The following is a 23,662-nucleotide window of genomic DNA, read 5'->3' as shown; positions in this document are numbered from 1 at the left end:
TAGCTCCACATTGATCTGGTACTACCCTGTATATAGCTCCACATTGATCTGGTACTGGTACTCCCTGTATATGCTCTACATTGATCTGGTACTGGTACTCTCTGTATATAGCTCCACATTGATCTGGTACTGGTACTCTCTGTATATAGCTCCACATTGATCTGGTGCTGGTACTCCCTGTATATAGCGCCACATTGATCTGGTACTGGTACTCCCTGTATATAGCTCCACATTGATCTGGTACTGGTACTCTCTGTATATAGCTCCACATTGATCTGGTGCTGGTACTCCCTGTATATAGCGCCACATTGATCTGGTACTGGTACTCCCTGTATATAGCTCCACATTGATCTGGTACTGGTACTCCCTGTATATAGCTCCACATTCATCTGGTACTGGTACCTCCTGTATATAGCTCCACATTGATCTGGTGCTGGTACTCCCTGTATATAGCTCCACATTGATCTGGTACTGGTACTCCCTGTATATAGCTCCACATTGATCTGGTACTGGTACTCCCTGTATATAGCTCCACATTGATCTGGTACTGGTACTCCCTGTATATAGCTCCACATTGATCTGGTACTGGTACTCCCTGTATATAGCTCCACATTGATCTGGTACTGGTACTCCCTGTATATAGCTCCACATTGATCTGGTACTGGTACTCCCTGTATATGCTCTACATTGATCTGGTACTGGTACTCTCTGTATATAGCTCCACATTGATCTGGTACTGGTACTCCCTGTATATAGCTCCACAGTGATCTGGTACTGGTACTCCCTGTATATAGCTCCACATTGATCTGGTACTGGTACTCCCTGTATATAGCTCCACATTGATCTGGTACTGGTACTCCCTGTATATAACTCCACAGTGATCTGGTACTGGTACTCCCTGTATATAGCTCCACATTGATCTGGTACTCCCTGTATATAGCTCCATATTGATCTGGTACTGGTACTCCCTGTATATAACTCCACATTGATCTGGTACTCCCTGTATATAGCTCCACAGTGATCTGGTACTGGTACTCTCTGTATATAACTCCACATTGATCTGGTACTGGTACTCTCTGTATATAGCTCCACATTGATCTGGTACTGGTATTCCCTGTATATAGCTCCACATTGATCTGGTACTGGTACTTCCTGTATATAACTCCACATTGATCTGGTACTGGTACTCCCTGTATATAGCTCCACATTGATCTGGTACTGGTACTTCCTGTATATAACTCCACATTGATCTGGTACTGGTACTCCCTGTATATAGCTCCACATTGATCTGGTACTGGTACTCCCTGTATATAGCTCCACATTGATCTGGTACTGGTACTTCCTGTATATAACTCCACATTGATCTGGTACTGGTACTCCCTGTATATAGCTCCACATTGATCTGGTACTGGTACTCCCTGTATATAGCTCCACATTGATCTGGTGCTGGTACTCCCTGTATATAGCTCCACATTGATCTGGTACTGGTACTCCCTGTATATAGCTCCACATTGATCTGGTACTGGTACTTCCTGTATATAACTCCACATTGATCTGGTACTGGTACTCCCTGTATATAGCTCCACATTGATCTGGTACTGGTACTTCCTGTATATAACTCCACATTGATCTGGTACTGGTACTTCCTGTATATAACTCCACATTGATCTGGTACTGGTACTCCCTGTATATAGCTCCACATTGATCTGGTACTGGTACTTCCTGTATATAACTCCACATTGATCTGGTACTCCCTGTATATAGCTCCACATTGATCTGGTACTGGTACTCCCTGTATATAACTCCACATTGATCTGGTACTGGTACTTCCTGTATATAACTCCACATTGATCTGGTACTGGTACTCCCTGTATATAGCTCCATTCTTGTGTATTTTATTCCTCATGTTGCTATTTGTATTTTCTAACTCAGCATTGTTGGGAAGGGCTCATAGGCAAACATGTCATGGTTAAGTCTACACCCGTTGTATTAGGCACATGTGATTTGAGGACTATAGGCCTGCCATTTCCTTCAAGCCTTTGACTGAACAGCTTTATTTGACAAGCTGTCTGGTTGCAGTAATTTTAAGTCAGACCAATGCACATTTCTGACTGACAGACTGGCAGACTATGCTTACACAAACACTTGGGAGCCATTCAGTATTGGCAAAGGGTGCTGCAGTTACGCTGTTACCACAGGCTCACGACTTCCCACTGCCCTGGAGCAAAATGCAAACTCACCCAGAGGCTGTGATTGCTCACAGGGCATTAATGTGAAATATGCCCGGTTCTGTTTGCTGACACTCCATTCCGAGGCAGCAAAGCTGGTGGAATGTCTGGCACACATAATGAATTGTGCCGAGCCATGACCTGTTAATGCTTGATAACAGAGAAAACATCCAATAATTCTTTCTTTATGCAAAGCATTTCCAGCTGGTTTCCTCTCAAACTCAGACATTAGGGACCATTAGAAATGTGCTGGTAGTTGACATAAAAAATATGTCCCGCCCCTCCTCAACGTAAAAACTATGTTCACATGACCCTCCCCTTGTACTGTAAAAAAAAATTACACACCCTCCCCCCTCATTAAATTTACTCGAAATAATGTTGACGGCCACAAATAAAAATAACTGTTGCGACATCAGCATGCATTTGTGGCACAGTCGATGCCAGGCAGGGCTACGGGCCAGAAGGTGGAGGGTTTGCCTTCTACCACAGACGAGCTTACTCACTCTGCCTGTTTCATTACACAACAATCAGAGCTGGCTGCACACAATGATCAGCTAGGGGGAAATCAGATTTTCTATATTCTGATGCTATATTCATAATTATATATAATATATGCAACTAGTTATCCACAAACAGGATTCTGTACCAATGCACCACACAACCAATAAGTAAAGCATGTATCGACTTCGGGCACTTCAATATCATGGTTTGCATTTTCAACATCACAATAAAACAGGCTTAGTCTATGTAAATCTTGACAAACAGAAAATATATCCGTCCCTACCTTGCAGGCCTAGACAGTATTGAAGGCTTGTCTTCACAATCTCCCAATATCATTAAACATTCTGGTGTTTTGTAACAGATGTCTCTTTCCATTCATCAAATGGCTGCTGCACAGTTTGGATGCTGGAATTAAATTTTGGACGAATGTGCAGAGATAGCCAACAGGACATTTGAAGTAGCCTAATCAAATTAAAACATTGTGACTGGTTGTGTTTACGGAGTGTTTACTGTTCTTTATTTTAGTCTTATTATTATCTATCCTTATGCCTAGTCACTTTACCCTGCCTTCATGTACACATCTACCTCAAATAGAAGGCATATAAAGGTAATACAGTTAAATTACAAAGGCTATATAGAAGTATTATGTTCTAGGTGCGTGAGGAAAAGCCGCTCCGATTGGAGAGGAGGCAGAGCACGTGTTAAGCCTTCCTGAATAACTGGGCCTGCTGGGAGCAAATGTGGCCACATTATTATAGGACAACTTGGGAGAATGATGGTCTGCAACAGACAGAGCATCACATTATCAGAAGTTAAAATACAGCCAGACTGGCCTGCTACTGTCCCTTTCTAGACCTTATAAACTGTTGAAAATAGACCCACAACTGATCCAAATGGAATGAAACATTCAAATCACAGGGCTTTTGCACGATTATTCAAAGGACATCTCCACTAAGGTTTCCAGTAGAATGTTGTACCCACTTGAAAACAATAATGCAAATATTCATTGCATTGTGGTGTTGTAGGCTAGTCTAGGTAGGATAATTGTATTGTCCCTAAACAAGATCAATAGGGGAGCTTTTTGAGCTGTGTGTCTCACTGTTCTTTCATGCGCAATGACACACCTGGCCTCTCAGCTGCCTATCAGCTATTCCTATTTGTTCTTGTGGATTCATATTGAAAATTTATGCACCTTTGAATAAATGTTTATGTGTTATATGATTGCTAGTTAGCATATTTCAGGTCCGGACAAATGATCCACCCACTACTATTGTCACTATGAATGGTGGATAGAGGGCAGGATAGGCAGACTGGTAGACTATTGACCTGTGGTATAGTAATAGTTAACGTGCAGAAAAAGTCGCTCTGGATAAGAGCGTCTGATAAATGACGTAAATGTAAAATGTAAAATGTAGAAAAGCATAGTGCATAAGGGAAGTACAAAAACCCATTGATATAGGGGAGGTGGATATATGGAAGAAATTCTAAAGTAAAACATTTTTAAAGAGCGAACGTAAACCAGGGAAAAAATGAACCACCCTCCCCTGTGCCCAATAAAAATATCACATAAAAAAAGTTAGACAACCTTCGCCTATTCCACCCCCCCTCACTCACTAAGTCACAGTAATTGAGTGGTGGTGTTATTAATTATGTAAGGGATAATCAACGATGGCTAGGCATTCTAATATTTCCCAGTGAACGCACAGAGCCCCGAGCTGATTATCATGGCTATAATTGAACACATTTGCCACTAGAAATGTGTTCATTTGCTGGTAGAAATGTGTTCAACATCCACTGAACTAGCTAGCAAGTTAACTAGATAGCTACAGTAGTTGCTGTGGTAACCAAACAAACACACTTGCTAGTTTAGCTGGCCAAACCATCAGTCCTAGCATGCTATTATGAAAATTGAATTCAACAATACCAATACTGTTTTCAATTCGACTTTTGCTTTCAAAAGCATCTCAAACATAAAAATTAACTATAGCCATTGAATACTACCGTGCAAATATGGGGTGTGTTATATGCCATTATAAACTGCCTGGTTCAAGCCCTGAATGCTGATTGGCCGACAGGCATGGTATATCAGACCGTATACCACGGGTATGACAAAACATTTATTTGTACTGCTCTAATTACATTGGTAACCAGTTTATACTGTAATAGCAATAAGGCCGCGTTGCGTTGTGCCTAAGAACAACACTTAGCCGTGGTATATTGGCCATATACAGTACCACACCCCCTCGTGCCTTATTGCTTAAATATACCATTGCTAAGGGCATTTCTTATGCACAACGCAACGCCCTTAGCCATGGTATATTGGCAATATAACACAAACACCCAAGGTGCCTAATTGCTATTATAAACTGGTTACCAATGTAATTAGAGCAGTAAAAAGAAGGGCATTCTAGAGCGTGCATTATTTCCCTTTATAAACTTGGTGGGTCAAGTCTTGAATGCTGATTGGCTGAAAGCTGTGGTATAGCCAGTGTGTTGTGCCTAAGAACAACCCTTAGCCGTGGTATATTGGCCATATACCACACCCCCTCGGGCCTTATTGCTTAATTATAAACTGGGTGGTTTGAGCCCTGAATGCTGATTGGCTGAAAGCCATAGTATATCAGACGGTATACCCCGGTTATGACAAAACATGTATTTTGCTTTTCTAATTACATTGGTACTGTAACCAGTTTATAATAGCAATAAGGCATCTCGGGGGTTTGTGGTATATGGCCATTATATCATTGCTAAGATCTGTATCCAGGGACTCCTCGTTGTGTCGTGCTTAAGAACAGTCCTTAGCCATGGTATATTGGCCATATACCACACCCCCTCAGGCCTTATTGCTTAAATATACTAGGCTCTTCATAATGTTTACTTTTGCTCATTGACTCTACAAATCCAGTTCTAATATGGTCTAGCTTGATATTGTACATTTTGGATACAAAACTTCTTTATGAGAAAATAAATAGCCTTGGTTTGACAGCTACACTATCTGTGAAATGCGAGAATAAACAAAATGCCAGGTTTGACAGGTTATTACCACAATATGACAGGTCATTAATGCCCTATGATAGACTATTACTACGGAGGTGAGTTCTGTAATGACCTGGACAAGGTGGAGGGAGCAGGCTGACTATCAGCCTATAAAAATACAGATTTTTACACAGGCCTATCTTTGGAGCTGCAGGTAGCAGGGCCGGCCCTAGTCATAACCGACATAAGCGGTTTCTTAGGGCCCCTGGCCGCTTGGGAGCCCCTGACCAAATGTTTTAAAATAAATAACAATAATTTACATACATATAGTGCATTCAGAAAGTATTCAGATCCCTTGACTTTTTCCACATTTTGTTATGTTACAGCCTTATTCTAAAATGTATTAAATTATATGTTTTACTCATCAATCTACTGTCATGACGTTGCCCTCTCTCTGGGTACAGAGAACGCAGTTGAACCCCCTCCCTCTGCACCAAGCCTTTTCTATGCACCATCCCCCGACCTCTATACTTCTGACACAAGGCTGTGTGAAGGCAGTCGTAAAATTCCAAAGGAGAATGTCCTGCCTCATGGCCCCAGTATAAAGAGACACAGTGTTTTCATGGAGAGAACAAAGGATTCTTCCACCTCACAGAATTGGAGAACCGAACGACATTTATGTTCTGGAGAAGGTATAAAAGATCAGGTGAAGAATCCAGCTACGAACTGGTCCGCTTGGTACAATTTTGTGAGGCTCATTAGAGACAATATGGCCATATTACCATACTAAGGTTTATATACTAGCCTCAGCAGTGAGACTTACATCTAATGGTTGTATACAATGATTTAATAAGATTAAAGCTATTTGGAATATGTTGAGAGGCTATGTACTGATGTTAATGTGATAGAATTGTATTTCTGTTCAAAGCTTAACTCAGTCATCGCCACGCCCCCAGGGACACAGACAGGACAAGGCGTCATGTGACAGTTTTTCTACATTCAGTATATAAGCCCACCCAGGGTTACTTTCTCCAGACCAGCTTACCTCAGAAGAGAGAGCCAAGGTTTGACCATGCATCCCTCTACTGAAGTTTAACCATACCACGTAGTTAAACTTTTAGACTATCGATAGCGACAGGATAATAACAAGTCTTTGATATTAATTAATAGTCTGCAGCTAGAAATTTGATATCATTGAACGCGAAGACCGACGAAACATCCATTCTATAACGACATTAACGAATGTCGCTTTGAAAGATCCATTCTAACCGAGAGAGAGAGAGAGAGAACGCGGACAAAAACTCTCCAACAGGACAAAAACTCTCCAACAAGGATCCTGACGACACACTGAGCGTAAATATATATTGATTGCAATTGTTCCCGAATGAGTGAGCGTTCATGTGCAAAGGATTAGCATATCAATTGTTAATATTTATCAACTCTGTGTGCCTTCTCCGCTGCCCCTAACCCCCTTGTTTGTTTAACAAGCCGCCATGCCGGTTTAGCCCACTAGGGCACATTACTCTACCAATTCTTTGTGACGATAACTACTGTTTGTATGCTTTCTGTGAATTACTTTGTTTAGTAAATAAATTATTTTAAGACAGTTGATGTATGGATGACTTAGTGAAGACTGGGTTCGTGCAGATACATTTTTGCAAATGTATAAAAATAACAAATAAAAATACCTTATTTACATAAGTATTCAGACCCTTTGCTATAAGACATGATATTGAGATTTCCATTGATAATCCTTGAAATGATTCTTCAACTTGATTGGAGTCTACCTGTGGTAATGTCACACCCTGACCATAGAGAGCCCTTGGTTCTCTATGGTGTTGTAGGTCAGGGCGTGACTAGGGGATGTTCTAGTCTTTTCATTTCTATGTTGGTGCCCTTGGTATGGTTCCCAATTAGAGGCAGCTGATGTTCGTTGTCTCTAATTGGGGATCATACTTAAGTTCTCCATTGTTCCCACCTGGGTTGTGGGATATTGTTTGTGTTACTGTGTTTAGCACTATGGCTTTCACGTTCGTTTTATGTTTGTTTACTGTTTTGGTAGTTTCACTATATAATAAAGTATGTGGAACTCAACTCATGCTGCGCCTTGGTCCGCTCTGTACGACGATCATGACAGGTAAATTGAATTGATTGGACATGGTTTGGAAAGGCACACACACTGTCTATATAAAGTCCCACAGTTGACAGTGTATGTCAGAGCAAAAAACAGGCCATGAGGTCGAAGGATTTGTACGTAGAACTCCGAGACATGATTGTGCCGAGGCACAGATATGGGGAAGGGTACCAAAAAATATCTGCAGCATTGAAGGTCCCCAAGAACACAGTGGCCTCCATTTTAAATGGAAGAAGTTTGGAACCATCAAGATTCCTCCTAGAGCTGGCCGCCTGGTCAAACTGAGCAATCGAAGGAGAAGGGTCTTGGTGAGGGAGGTGACCAAGGACCCAATTGTCACTCTGACAGAGCTCCAGAGTTCCTCTGTGGAGATGCTAGAACCTTCCAGAAGGACAACCATCTCTGCAGCTCTCCACCAATCAGGCCTTTACAGTAGAGTGGCCAGACGGAAGCCCCTCCTCAGAAAAAAAGCACATTACAGCCCGCGTGGAGTTTGCCAAGAGGCACCTAAAGGACTCTCAGATCATGAGAAACAAGAATCTCTGGTCTCATGAGATCAAGATTTAACTATTTGACACGGAATGCCAAGCGTCACGTCTGGAGGAAACCTGGCACCAATCCCGTGGTGAAACATGGTGGTGGCAGCATCATGCTGTGAGGATGTTTTTCAGCGGCAGGGACTGGGAGACTAATCAGGGTCGAGGGAAAGATGAGCAGAGCAAAGTACAGAGAGATCCTTGATGAAAACCTGCTACAGAGTGCTCAGAACCTCAGGCTGGGGTGAAGATTCACCTTCCACCACAAAACGACCCTAAGCACACAGCCAAGACAACGCAGGAGTGGCTTTGAGACAAGTCTCTGAATGTCCTTGAGTGGCCCAGACAGAGGCCGGACTTGAACCCGATCGAACATCTCTGGAGAGACCTGAAAATAGCTGTACAGCAATGCTTCCCATCCAACCTGACAGCGCTGGAGAGGATCTGCAAAGAACAATGGGACAAACTCCCCAAAAACAGGTGTGCCAAGCTTGTGGCGTCATTCCAAAGAAGATTTGAGGCTGTAATCGCTGTCAAAGCTGCTTCAACACAGTACTGAGTAAACGGTCTGAATACTTATGTAAATGTGCTAAAAAAATTGTACTGCTTTTGCTTTGTCATTATGGGGTATTGTGTGTAGATTGATGAGGGAAAAAAACGATGTAATCCATTTCAGAATAAGGCTATAACATAACAAAATGTGGAAAATGTCAAGGGGTCTGAATACTTTCCCAAATACACTGTATATCCATAAAAAGGATGCCAGCTGATTCATGATTTCGACTGTTGGAGAAACGCTGTCTGCATGCCTGTTTGTCTCGTCTCGACTCCAGACACGTTCATTACTATCGGACATCTGGAGATTGAATTTGAATATTGAAACAATGTTGCAAATGTTGGAGAGAAAAACAACAAGGTTTATATAAATATCTGCTGTTGAAAACTAAATGTTAGTCTAAAAGAAATGTGAGATAATGTCTAGATGACTTTTATAGTGGAGATCAAGTTTACAGTTGAAGTCGGAAGTTTACATACACTTAGGCTGGAGTCAATAAAACTCGTTTTTCAACCACACCACACATTTCTTGTTAACAAACTATAGTTTTGGCAAGTCGGTTAGGACATCTACATGTGCTTGATACAAGTAATTTTTCCAACAATTGTTTACAGACAGATTGTTTCACTTATTATTCACTGTATCACAATTCCAGTGGGTCAGAAGTTTACACACACTAAGTTGACTGTGCCTTTAAACAGCTTGGAAAATTCCAGAAAATGATGTCATGGCTTTCGAAGCTTCTGATAGGCTAAGTGACATAATTTGAGTCAATTGGATGTGTACCTGTGGATGTATTTCATGGCCTACCTTCAAACTCAGTGCCTCTTTGCTTGACATCATGGGAAAATCTAAAGAAATCAGCCAAGACCTCAGGAAAAATAATTGTAGACCTCCACAAGTCTGGTTAATCCTTGGGAGAAATTTCCAAATGCCTGAAGGTACCACATTCAGCTGTACAAACAATAGTATGCAAGTATTAACACCATGGGACTATGCAGCTGTCATACTGCTCAGGAAGGAGACGCGTTCTGTCTCCTAGAGATGAATGTACTTTGGTGCGAAAAGTGCAAATCAATCCCAGAACAACAGCAAAGGACCTTGTGAAGAGGCTGGAGGAAACAGGTACAAACGTATCTATATCCACAGCAAAACGAGTCCTATATCGACATAACCTGAAAGGCCGCTCAGCAAGGAAGAAGCCACTGCTCAAAAAAACGCCATAAAAAGCCAGACTACGGTTTGCAACTGCACATGGGGACAAAGATTGTACTTTTTGGAGAAATGTCCTCTGGTCTGATAAAACAAAAATAGAACTGTTTCGCCATAATGACCATCGTTATGTTTGGAGGAAAAAGGGGGAGGCTTGCAAGCCGCATAATGTTGTGGGGGTGCTTTGCTGCAGGAGGGACTGGTGCACTTCACAAAATAGATGGCATCATGAGGCATCATGAGGAAGGAAAATTACGTGGATATATTGAAGCAACATCTCAAGACATCAGTCAGGAAGTTAAAGCTTGGTGGCAAATGGGTCTTCCAAATGGACAATGACCCCAAGCATACTTCCAAAGTTGTGGAAAAATGGCTTAAGGACAACAAAGTCAAGGTATTGGAGTGGCCATCACAAAGCCCTGACATCAATCCTATAGTACATTTGTGGGCAGAACTGAAAAAGCGTGTGCAAGCAAGAAGGCCTACAAACCTGACTCAGTTACTCCAGCTCTGTCAGGAGGAATGGGCCAAAATTCACCCAACTTAATGTGGGAAGCTTGTGGAAGGCTACCCGAAAAGTTTGACCCAAGTTAAACAATTTCAAGGAAATGCTACCAAATACTAATTGAGTGTATGTAAACTTCTGACCCACTGGGAATGTGATGAAAGAAATAAATGCTGAAATAAATCTATCTCTCTACTATAAATCTATCTCTCTACATTTCACATTCTTAAAGTAAAGTGGTGATCCTAACTGACCTAAGACAGGGATTTTTTACTAGGATTAAATGTCAGGAATTATGAAAAACTGAGTTTAAATGTATTTGGCTAAGGTGTATGTAAACTTCCGACTTCAACTTTATAAATTGCCTGGCTTGGCTGATGAGACAGTGGATTGCGCAGTCGGATTGAACAGAGTAGGTATTTTAACATAATAGATTTAGCTGTGGTATACTGGCTGGAATACGGTTTTAACCAACCAGCATTCAGGGTTGGACCCACCCATTGTATAAATACCTATCATGCACCTTATATTTGCATGGTAGAATTAAATGGCTATAGTTAATTCTTACATGTTCTACGTTTGAACTGCTTAAAAAAGCAAAAGTCGAATAGAAAACATTATTTGCATTGTTGAATTAAATTTTCATACTAGCAAGATGGGACTGATGGTTTGGATAGCAAAACTAGGAAGTCTGTTTGTTTGGTTACCACGTCAACTACTGTAGCTATCTAGTAAACTTGCTAGTTACTTCAGTGGATGTTGAACACATTTCTAGAGGTAAATATGTTAAATTATAGCCATGGTATGAAAGGGATGAACGGAAAGGCACTGGAGCAATGAACCGCCATTGCTGTCTCTGCCTTGCCGGTTCCCCTCTCTCCACTGGGATTCTCTGCCTCTAACCCAATTACAGGGGCTGAGTCACTGGCTTACTGGTGCTCTTCCATGCCGTCCCTATGAGTGGTGCATCACGTCAGTGGGTTGAGTCACTGACGTGATCTTCCTATCCGGGTTGCCCCCCCCCCCTTGGGTTGTGCCGTGGCGGAGATCTTTGTGGGCTATACTCGGCCTTGTTTTAGGATGGTAAGTTGGTGGTTGAAGATATCCCTCTAGTGGTGTGGGGGCTGTGCTTGGCAAAGTGGGTGGGGTTATATCCTCCCTGTTTGGTCCTGTCCGGGGGTATCGTTGGACGGGGCCACAGTGTCTCACGAACCCTCCTGTCTTAGCCTCCGGTGTTTATGCTGCAGTAGTTTGTGTCGGGGGGCTAGGGTCAGTCTGTTATAACTCGAGTATTTCTCCTGTCTTATCCGGTGTCCTGTGAGAATTTAAGTATGCTCTCTCTAATTCTCTCTCTCTTTCTCTCTTTTTCTCTCTTTCTTTCTCTCTCTCGGAGGACATGAGCCCTAGGACCATGCCAGCAGGACTACCTGGCCTGATGACTACTTGCTGTCCCCAGTCCACCTGGCCGTGCTGCTGCTCCAGTTTCAACTCTTCTGTCTGCAGCTATGGAACCCTGACCTGTTCACTGGACGTGCTACCTTGTCCCAGACCTGCTGTTTTCAACTCTCTAGAGACAGCAGGAGCGGTAGAGATACTCTGAATGATCAGCTATGAAAAGCCAACTGACATTTACTCCTGTGGTGCTGACCTGTTGCACCCTCGACAACCACTGTGATTATTATTATTTGTTATTATCCTGCTGGTCATCTATGAACATTTGAACATCTTGGCTATGTTCTGTTATAATCTCCACACGGCACAGCCAGAAGAGGAATGGCCAACCCTCATAGCCTGGTTCCTCTCTTGTTTCTTCCTAGGTTCTGGCCTTTCTAGGGAGTTTTTCCTAGCCACTGTGCTTCTACACATGCATTGCTTGCTGTTTGGGGTTTTAGGCTGGGTTTCTGTACAGCACTTTGTGACATCAGCTGATGTAAGAAGGGCTTTATAAATAAATTTGATTGATTGATAATCAACTCGGGGCTCAATGCGTTCTCTGGAAAATAACGCAACTCTGTGGAAGGTTTGTTCCACTCCGCTAGCGCGAACAGGTTGTTGATTATTTTCCAGAGAACGCATAGCCCCTCGTTGATAATCCCTTACCAGTGGCGATTTTAGCATGTAAATCTTGGTGGGGCAAACAAAACAAAAAAGTGGGATGCATGCCTGCAAAGCCACTACACAACACAACACTAAACAATACATGAATTGCACTATAATGGTGACAAATGGTGCCCACAAACTGTCAGGGCCTACATAAAGCTGTCCCAACAGCAGAGTCCCAACAGCAGTCCCTACACCTTACCACTGCTACACCTGTCTTTCAGTGGAGCCTTGACTGGCAGCTAAACAGTTAATTCAGCCTCGTTTACTGCCTTTTAAAAAAACATAGATGATATGGCTGACTTGCTTAAACAAATGTGGTTTCTACTGACAATTGAGATGTACAAACTATGGCATAAGGGGATGGCAAGCGGATAAGAGGCAATCCGTAATTTCGATTAAGACATTAATGAGCGAGCGATGAAGGACGTAGTCAATATAACTATTTGTACAGCACTTTTGGAATGTACAGTGACAGAATTCAGAACATGGGCTGTTTGTCACCGGTATAGTGTAATTAATGTATTGTTTAGTGTTGTGTTGTGTAGTGGCTTTGCTGGCATGCATCCCACTTTTTCCCCCCACTAGAAACAAGTCAGAACCATAGGATAAATAAAGGGGGCAATATAAACAGACAATGAAAGCTCTTACAATATTCAATGATTACATTTCTCTAAAGCAGGTTATAGGCTGCATGTGCACCACCAAGTTAGAACAGTGGGCGAAATTAAGAGGTGAAAATAGACCAAATTATTAGGGTGAGGCACATTGAATGCCGTTTGAGTCTTTGTGTGTCAAAAAAGATACATGTCATATAACACTATTTAAATAAGCTTTTAATTTGGCACGTCAAATAACACAATTCTATTATAGAATGTTGTGTGTGCTGAATTTGAATGTGCAAGCCAAGCACCACAACTACTATCAGTAGCACTGTCAAAGCTGTACAATTCTATTTTTGCAAACAAGCACACACCGGCCACGAACGATGTGTTTACAATATCGCGTTGGTGAAAATAGACCAAATTATTTGAGTGAGGCATATAGGCTACTAACAGCTTACTACACAACATACACTTAGTATTACTTTCTTAGCTACAGTATACATATCTCTCTGGCATCCAACATCATTTATGAAGCGGTCTAAGACATTTTTGGACTCACAATGTTGTGATGTGCTTGAACAGGAAAGTGGCGCGGTGGCCCTTCGAGGGCAAATTTTGTAATTAAAGAGAAAGATGCCAGATTTACAATTTCGAGTTGAATGACCATTCAAAACGTATTTTCCCAGTTTAGGCTGTTTATTCCCGACTTCCCAGTTGCAGTGCTTGCAGTCACCGATTCCTTCCAAACCACTCATTGTTGTGTAATGTTTATGTCCAATGGCCGATGAGCACCGATATGTTATATCTATATTCTGTCTTCATTATTTATCTTCATATGACAAGGATTTAACAGGATTTGCCAGTAGACTTGATTCATGATGATGATTGCTAGCTAAGATTGTGAAAGTAAGATGTTGACATGATCGGTCCAATCAAAGCTACTGTACATATGACGTGATTTGACGTAATTTCTGTGGCCAATGACCTTGAGCCTTTTTGGAAGGGCACTTGTAATATAACTTTGGCAGAACCCAAAGGGCTGAAATGTTGGATGTCTACCCTTACTAAGGACTTAAGTTTGGCGATTGTGTAAGGTCCCAAAGAGTGACAGAACACTGAGCCAATCACGGAACAATGCTCCTGTTTTCTGCTGGCCCACCCCGCTACCACAGAAAGCACTGAGCTAGGCTGAAACACCTGCATTTTGGAGCTGATTACTCAAGAAAACAAAAAAGAGACCATGTTTGTATGTGGCTTTATTAACTCAATTATTTATATATATATATATATTATATATATATAATTATTTTATATATATATAATTATTTTTTTGCACTGTTTGAAAACTGATAGGTGATACGTATTAATGCCAAAATAACATGTAAAACAGGCAAGCCCCAAAAACAATGTATATTTATTTATTTTATAAATATTTATTTTTGTGCAAAAAATGTGGGTCTCAAAACAGGTGAATGAATGACAGTTTATAACATTTTTGACATGCGTTTTTCTGGATTTTTTTGTTGTTATTCTGTCTCTCACGGTTCAAATAAACCTAGCATTAAAATTATAGACTGATCATTTCTTTGTCAGTGGGCAAACGTACAAAATCAGCAGGGGATCAAATACTATTTTCCCCTCACTGTATATAGGAATTCAGTTGGGGTCTCAACTTACTGTTGAGGGTTAGAAAAGGTGCAATTTCTACAATTGGTTGTGCATCAGCATTTTTTTCGCTTGTTAGGTAGACTTTGTCATTAGGCAAAGATTTAGGATCATCTCCACAAATCATAAAGGGTATTATAACAGTGTCTAGGGGCAACCTCATACTGGAGAAATCAGCACTCCTACTCTGAGATACTTGCTTGATACATACGGACCCTGATTCTCAGTTGAACTGGTGGCATGGCAGGGGGTTAGAATGAATTATGAGATTGTTTGAGGTGGCCTTGTGTGAACCACATCATATCTGAAGTTGTCACTGGTTGATGACAATGCTCCTCTTTCCCCCCAGCACACACACACACACACACACACACACACACACACACACACACACACACACACACACACACACCGCAAAACCCATGTGCTTCCTATCTCCGGAGCAATCAATGAGAGACGAGCCCCTGCTGTCGATCAGGTTATTTCAGCAGGAAATTATATTGAAGATTACACAGCCACAGAGACAACTCGCTCAAAATAAGTGATAGGCAAATCAAATCAAATTGTATTTGTCCCATGCGCCGAATACAACAGATGTAGACCTTACTGTGAAATGCTTACGTACAAGCCCTTAACCAACAATGCAGTTCAAGAAATAGAGTTAAGAAAATGTTTACTAAATAAACTAAAGTAAAAAATGTAATGAAAAGTAACACAATAAAATAACAACAACGAGGCTATATATACAGGGGGGTACAGGTAGCGAGTCAATGTGCGGGGGTACAGGTTAGTCGAGGTGATTTGTACATGTAGGTAGTCAAACTTTTGTTTTTGCTTTGAGGAGGGTTATGTTTTTTGTATTGGTCACAGGGGAGGGCAGTGCGTTTTCTCCCTGGTTTACATTCCCCATTTTGCAGGTTTTACTTTATCATTTCTTCCATATATCCACATTTTCTCATCTGCTTGCATGTGCCTCCCCTATCTAGGTGTTTTGGTACTTCCCTTGTGCACTATGCTTTTCTGTGCTTGCTATACCACAGGTCAATATAGTCTACAAGTCTATCCTGACCTCCATCCATAGTGACAATAGTGGTTTGTGCAGATCTCCAATAGCGTAACTAGCAACCATACCACACACAAAATCATTCAAATCTGCACCAATTTCAATATAAATCCATAAGAACATAGAGGAATAAGTGATGGGCAGCAGAGAGGCCAGGTGTGTCATTGCACGTGTCACTGATTCCGATATTTTGTGTTAACTAGCAATTATATCACACATAAAAAACAAAACATATTGAGAATTTTTAAATAATAATGATCTCGGAGCCATGATGCAAAATGATCCAAAAGTAATGTCCCAACAGAAAGTTACCCCTCCTGAATAATGCAAAAGCTAAATTTAAACTTCAATTCATGAGAAAAGAGAGTGCAGGAGACAGTCAACGAGCTAATAAGGCAAGCAGCAGACAGCTTTGTAGCAGCGGCCGCGGCATAATCAAACAGAGGTGGACAGCGAATGGTGCTGAACGTCATTTGAGTAGGCCTAATTAATTTCAACAATTGCCTTCACTAACAACAAGAGGGCTTTGTTGAAGCCTATTTCTTCCTATTTAAGAAATGAGAGGTAGGCCTAACTGTTTGACAAACACAATTAGGCTATCCACAGATTCAGTCGGTAGCCAGATCCACCAATAGGCCTACTGTCACCATGCACTCCTTAAATATCTCTGTGTATGTGAAAGGTTTGGTTAAAACCAGGTCTCGAATTAAGGTGGTAGGCTATGTGAGGGTTAGCGACATCTATATGACTGGTGAGGGAATGCCATGCCCTTTGTTAAAGAAAGCTGGGCAAAAAAGGATAGCCGACCTATTGTTAGCTTTATATTTAGAAAATGAATGAGTAAAAAGGATCCTAGTTACATAGAGCGTTCTATAATGATGCTCAGCTATGTGATGCCTTACGCCGGAAACATGCTGTAACATCCACAGTTGTTTCGATTGCTTATGTTTATAAGAACTGCGGTCGGCCGTTCGAATACTTTAGTTTAACTTTACTCAGAAGTATCCTGACATTACACAGTTCACATGGCATCTCACTCCCACCGCCTGGCTACTGTAAAACATGGAACTGGAATCCCACAGTACGAATACACGGACAGGATTATGGCATAATGTTCACTACATCACAAATGCCTTATGCTAGAAACAATACCCGTGAAAGCTGCGAAGCATGTGGTGATATATTTGCTTCATCTCTATGCCATTTTGAGGCTGAGCCACGGCCTTCTATATTCCAAAGAGACAAAAAATGACTGTTATTATGTCTGTGTCAGATATTCACTTTCTGAAAAGAGAATATGTTTAAACCCAGGCAGCTTTAAGGGAAGCACTTGTTACCTTCTGTTGTTGGGTTCGGCCTAATTAAGCAATGGACAAGTAGCCAGCAGTTGAAGCTTCCATTTTTCTATGTCGGGTCGGGCCTCTGGGTGGAAAGGTAACTTTTGAAAGTCGGCTATGCTTAGATTCATGAGGACTTCTTAATTATTTGCAAAAAGATACTGGTTTGACACTGGACAAATATGGTAAGAATGCATTTCTGTGTCCATTCTTTCCTGACACTCCTATTTTCATTATCCACCTTTCTGTTGAGGCTTTGAGAGCTACATTTTCTCTTGATTGCAAGCTGATTTTCTGCAATCAATGCACAGAGAAATTGACATAAAAAAACGAATTTAATAGAGCCATTGTTCATTTTATCAGTGTAATCAGATCGAAATGATGATGTTATTGTCATTGATTATATACTAAACAGATGTGTTAAAATGTTGTTCAATTTGTAGTGAGGGCCTGTATGGATTGGGCTGCTATCATGCTAATTATGTCTTGGCCCGCCAACTATTAGCTCAGAAAACCATTGGCCCTAGGTCAAACCTACAGTGGGGGAAAAAAGTATTTGATCCCCTGCTTATTTTGTATGTTTGCCCACTGACAAAGAAAGGATCAGTCTATAATTTTAATGGTAGGTTTATTTGAACAGTGAGAGACAGAATAACAACAAAAATATCCAGAAAAACGCATGTCAAAAATGTTATAAATTGATTTGCATTTTAATGAGGGAAATAAGTATTTGACCCCCTCTCAATCAGAAAGATTTCTGGCTCCCAGGTGTCTTTTATACAGGTAACGAGCTGAGATTAGGAGCACACTCTTAAAGGGAGTGCTCCTAACCGCAGCTTGTTACCTGTAAAAAAGACACCTGTCCACAGAAGCAATCAATCAATCAGATTCCAAACTCTCCACCATGGCCAAGACCAAAGAGCTCTCCAAGGATGTCAGGGACAAGATTGTAGACCTACACAAGGCTGGAATGGGCTACAAGACCGTCACCAAGCAGCTTGGTGAGAAGGTGACAACATTTGGTGCGATTATTCGCAAATGAAAGAAACACAAAAGAACTGTCAATATCCCTCAGCCTGGGGCTCCATGCAAGCTCTCACCTCGTGGAGTTGCAATAATCATAAGAACGGTTAGGGATCAGCCCAGAACTACACGGGGGGATCTTGTCAATGATCTCAAGGAAGCTGGGACCATAGTCACCAAGAAAACAATTGGTAACACACTACGCCGTGAAGGACTGAAATGCTGCAGCGCCCGCAAGGTCCCCCTGCTCAAGAATACATATACAGGCCCATCTGAAGTCTGCCAATGAACATCTGAATGACTCAGAGGACAACTGGGTGAAAGTGTTGTGGTCAGATGAGACCAAAATGGAGCTCTTTGACATCAACTCAACTCGCCGTGTTTGGAGGAGGAGGAATGCTGCCGATGACCCCAAGAACACCATCTCCACCGTCAAACAGGGAGGTGGAAACATTATGCTTTGGGGGTGTTTTTCTGCTAAGGGGACAGGACAACTTCACCGCATCAAAGGGACGATGGACGGGGCCATGTACCGTCAAATCTTGGGTGAAAACCTCCTTCCCTCAGCCAGGGCATTGAAAATGGGTCGTGGATGGGTATTCCAGCATGACAATGACCCAAAACACACTGCCAAGGCAACAAAGGAGTGGCTCAAGAAGAAGCACATTAAGGTCCTGGAGTGGCCTAGCCAGTCTCCAGACCTTAATCCCATAGAAAATATGTGGAGGGAGCTGAAGGTTTGAGTTGTCAAACATCAGCCTCGAAACCTTAATGACTTGGAGAAGATCTGCAAAGAGGAGTGGGACAAAATCCCTCCTGAGATGTGTGCAAACCTGGTGGCCAACTACAAGAAACGTCTGACCTCTGTGATTGCCAACAAGGGTTTTGCCACCAAGTACTAATTCATGTTTTGCAGAGGGGTCAAATACTTATTTCCCTCATTAAAATGCAAATCATTTTATAACATTTTTGACATGCGTTTTTCTGGATTTTTATGTTGTTATTCTGTCTCTCACTGTTCAAATAAACCTACCATTAAAATTATAGACTGATCATTTCTTTGTAAGTGGGCAAACGCACAAAATCAGCAGGGGATCAAATACTTTTTTCCCCCACTGTTGTTGACCCAGGACCTAGAACCTAACTAATGCTTCAATATAGCCTTAATATTTGCCATTTCACTTTTCAAATGTATTACCTTTTATGTGTGGCAGAAACACAATCAGCCAGATTAGGTAGGCTACTTCACAAGTCTCCTGTATACTACCTACACACGTTCATCCACTCCACTCTACTATAACTCCAGCATTCAAACTGCCCATGTCCATTTGATGAATGGAAAGAGACATCTGTTACAAAACACCAGAATGTTTAATGAAGTTCAGAGATTGTAAAGCCAAGCCATTGATATTGAGTAAGGAGGGATGTATTTTTTGTTTTTTGTTATTGACGTACTCTGTTTGATTGTGGTGTTGAAAACGCAAACCATGGTGAAGCGCTAGAGGTGTGTGGCATATGCAGTTTCCCGTTGCTTATTGATTATGTGTGGTGCATGGGCACAGAAAACTGGTGGTTGCAAAATTCGTTGCATATACAGTATTTTATATAATGATAATATGTTGAACATCGGATTTCCCCCTAGCTGATCATTGTCTGCAGTCCGCTCTGAGCGGGCTGCTCATGTAATGAGACAAGAACAGAGTGTGAGCTGGTGGTCCATGGTGGTCGGCGAACCATTGAACCCGCAGCCTTCTATTCAGTAGCCCTGCATGGCATCTACTGTGCTACAAAACCACGCTGAAGTGGTAGATATCCACGTTTATAAACACATGGTTGCTACAGTTATAGTTATTTGTGGTGGTAATCATTCTTTTGCGCATTTTCGAGTAAATGTCGAACTGTCCCTAAGCTTTGGTCTGTTGATAATGACATGCCATGTATCTGTCGTTGATTTATTATTACCTCTTCAAACAGTTCCAGGCTGTATGTGTTGTCATCATCCGCGAAGAATACTATCCCCACGTCCTTGCTGGAGCGATGCGACCGCAGCCACGACAGAGCCGTGTTCCTCTGCTCAGTAGCACGGGGCATCCCGGTACGTTTGAACCGGCGGGGCGTAAAGATGTTCAGGTGTGTGTACTGCATCCCCGAGCGGGCGAGAAAGCGCACCACCAGCTCCGTGCGCACACTCGAGTCCTCCACTACTATCCAGTGGAAGCGAGGAACCTGGCGGAAGGTGTTAGCGAGCCGGGTAAGTTCAGCTTTCTGGACTGGCCGGTTGTAGGTCGGGGTGATGGCGTAGATTACCGGGAGAGCGGAGCGGTTGGCCCGGGGTGGGCTGGTTCTGTCTTGCCTATGTGCGCCCCCTCCGCGGCCCAGGGCTGGACTTCGGACGGACGTCCTTGTGTCAATATGGATCATGATGATGACGATGAGGACCCAGGGCAGGAGGATGAAGAAGCGGCTGTAGAAGAGCGATTTCATCTTGCCGAAGTTAGGGGATAATCATCTGAGCCGTGCACTCACTTTACCTCACTCCATCACACCCAGGCATTATACGAACGTTCGGCGACAATTTGCACTCTCCAAAATTATTTTAATGACCACATAAGACCATTATTTTGACATGAGGACTTTGTTTCTTATTATCGCCAATAAACTGTCATAAATCTCCAAATTCATCCCCTTCGGGGTTATGAAAACATAGTCACGTCCGCGTCCGGTCGGGACCGTTTGCTGAGTCTTCTCCCGGATAAAAGTGGAGATGATCATATCCCTCGAACAACAGAGAGACGAAACGAACCCCTTAAAAACAACAGGTAATCCCTCTTAACATGCCTTCAGCCCACAACCTTTCCGATAAACCACAAATAGCTTTCAAAACAGACCAAAAATCAGACCTTTCCACTGGCCACTACTCCCGTAGGTTCCGGGAGAAAGGGTATCATTCCCGGGGCTGGATGCTGGTTGAGTCGGTGTCTAGCGGGCAGTGGTGAGAAGCAGGTGCAGGAGCGTCAGTGCAGAGAGATGATAAACTGCGATGTGGAGAGAAATGGGACGGGGAAGACTGGAATGAACGGAGAGAGAAAGAGAGTGTAGGAAAAGGGGAGGAAAAAAAGGATACTTTGTCATGCTGCTAGAGGAACACGTCAGTGTCCGCTGAGGATGGAGATGAACTCACCCTAACAACAGAGAGAGAGAAAGAGAGAGAGAGAGAGAGAGAGAGAGAGAGAGAGAGAGAGAGAGAGAGAGAGAGAGAGAGAGAGAGAGAGAGAGAGAGAGAGAGAGAGAGAGAGAGAGAGAGAGAGAGAGAGAGAGAGAGAGAGAGAGAGAGACGTTTGCTTTGGTTCTAAATTATTATCTGGACTTTGAATTTGAATTGCAGGTTGTTCTCACCAGACCAATTGAGCAAACATTACAATTAAAAGAGATAAAGAAATATATATGGTAGCTAGGTAAACCAGTAGCCTATAGCAGGAAACGTATAGGCCTATAGACTGTGTCTCAGATTGTGGATTAGTTGCAGGCGGATAGGCTTCAGGTTTGATGACATACCTGTTCATCCTTACATGGTTTTGGGCGTCACAGAGATTAGCCTAGGCTACACATTCTCTGACAGCCATGTTGATTTTCTGGAGTGTTTTTTTTACCATATCAGGTAGCCTATTTGTTTAAATGCAATGAATTGCTTGTGCTTAGAAAATATAGAACATTGTGCTGTTTTGTTCTCCCATAAGGAACTATCATATGGCTCCTTATCTGGTGTAACAGTCTATATTGATCTGGAGCTTATGTTCTGCCAGACTCTGGTATTTTATCAATACAGCTGAAAAACAGAGTCTGATTTGCATTTCATTATTGTCAATTGGCCAAACCGATTAAATCTATGCCGGTACATAAATATGGAGTGCATTTTACAATGTCAGCATAAAGTGAAATCTCCACTTTGAGTTATGACTAGTCTATTACTTCTTCCCGATAGGCTCTGTGGCATCAGCATGTACCAGTCAATCAACTGTCAGACTGTCTTTTCAGCGCCCCAGTTCCATCAGAGAATCCATTCCTACTGGGTATTGGCATGTGACAGCGCTCTTTGCTACTGGGAATTACATGATGAAGGATCAAATGAGAAATAAATGGCTCACTATCCGTTTTGGTGGTGGAAATCAGAGCTGGGTTCTGTTGTGTTGTTTGGGCCCTAGGGATTCACTATTATCTGACATCATGTCACATGTCACGGGAGTTGGTCGGAGTAAAAGAGGCAAGGGAGTGAGACAGAGTGATGTGGTTGCCTGAAGCAACAATACAGTGTATAGCCTACCTCTTCTGTCTAGTAATGCCTCAATAATAGTGTGTGTGTGTGTGTGTGTGTGTGCGTGCGTGCGTGTGCGTGCGTGCGTGCATGCGTGTGTGTGTGTGTGTGTGTGTGTGTGTGACAGAGAGAGCGACATAACCCTGGGGCTAGTCTACTCGTAATGCAGCAGAGAGAGTGAAAGAGAAAGAAATACACACAAAGAAAATGAGGGAGGGGGAAGGAGATGGATGTTTACAGATGGACAGAAATATCCAGTTAGCTCCCAGACCAACAGAAGACTCCCACCATCCCAAGACAATAAATGAGAGTTCCACCGTATACGCATAAATCACGTTGGAACCAAATTAAGTGACAAATTTAGATCCTCTCAACAAATGGAAAGTCTGCAATGCATTTGTCAACACCATTAGCATAGAAATGACTTTCCATCCGCCCTATTGTGTAGATTGGAGACGCGCTAATACATTTCCCTCCAGCGTAACTCAATTGGCGCAGGTTTGCAGTTGATGACATTAGCTGTTTTATGGGCAAAAGGAAGGAGCTGCTATTGAATTTACTCTCAGCCCCAAAATCGAGCCCGGCAAATGTATTTATTGGAATTCCGCAAATAATGCTTCTTTAAAATTCCCAATTTGATCTGCCTAAGAGGTTTGGGGGGGATGTGCTTTACTCCTCCATATACTGTAATGTAAAGTTGTGTATAGAGGCAATTCAAGGCCTAATCAATTTGCTTGATAACTATCGTCTCTTCAACCCAAATAGAATTTGATAGGGCACTTTAATGGAGTCTCTGTTGTCAATCTGGCGACCACAGATTTTCTCAACCTTTTCTCTAGACTTTGTCATCCCCCTTGTCAATAGCAAGGCACACACGCACACAGTGTAAATTAAGGCAATTATTCCAAT

General features: G+C 42.2%; 1 protein-coding gene across 1 annotated transcript in view; it reads right to left on the bottom strand.

Moving 5' to 3' along the window:
• LOC106576988 (galactosylgalactosylxylosylprotein 3-beta-glucuronosyltransferase 2-like) overlaps positions 1–21,616 on the bottom strand; it is a 47,939-nt gene extending 26,323 nt beyond the window's left edge. Inside the window, exon 1 of the mRNA XM_014154606.2 lies at positions 20,404–21,616. Within this exon, the coding sequence (XP_014010081.1) occupies positions 20,404–20,925 (522 nt within the window). The 5' untranslated portion in view covers positions 20,926–21,616. The remainder of the gene's footprint in view (positions 1–20,403) is intronic.
• Positions 21,617–23,662: the final 2,046 nt, after the last annotated feature.

This window comes from Salmo salar, chromosome ssa18, assembly GCF_905237065.1.
Source record: "Salmo salar chromosome ssa18, Ssal_v3.1, whole genome shotgun sequence".
NCBI lineage: Eukaryota > Metazoa > Chordata > Actinopteri > Salmoniformes > Salmonidae > Salmo > Salmo salar.
This window is presented reverse-complemented; position numbering and strand designations above follow the sequence as displayed.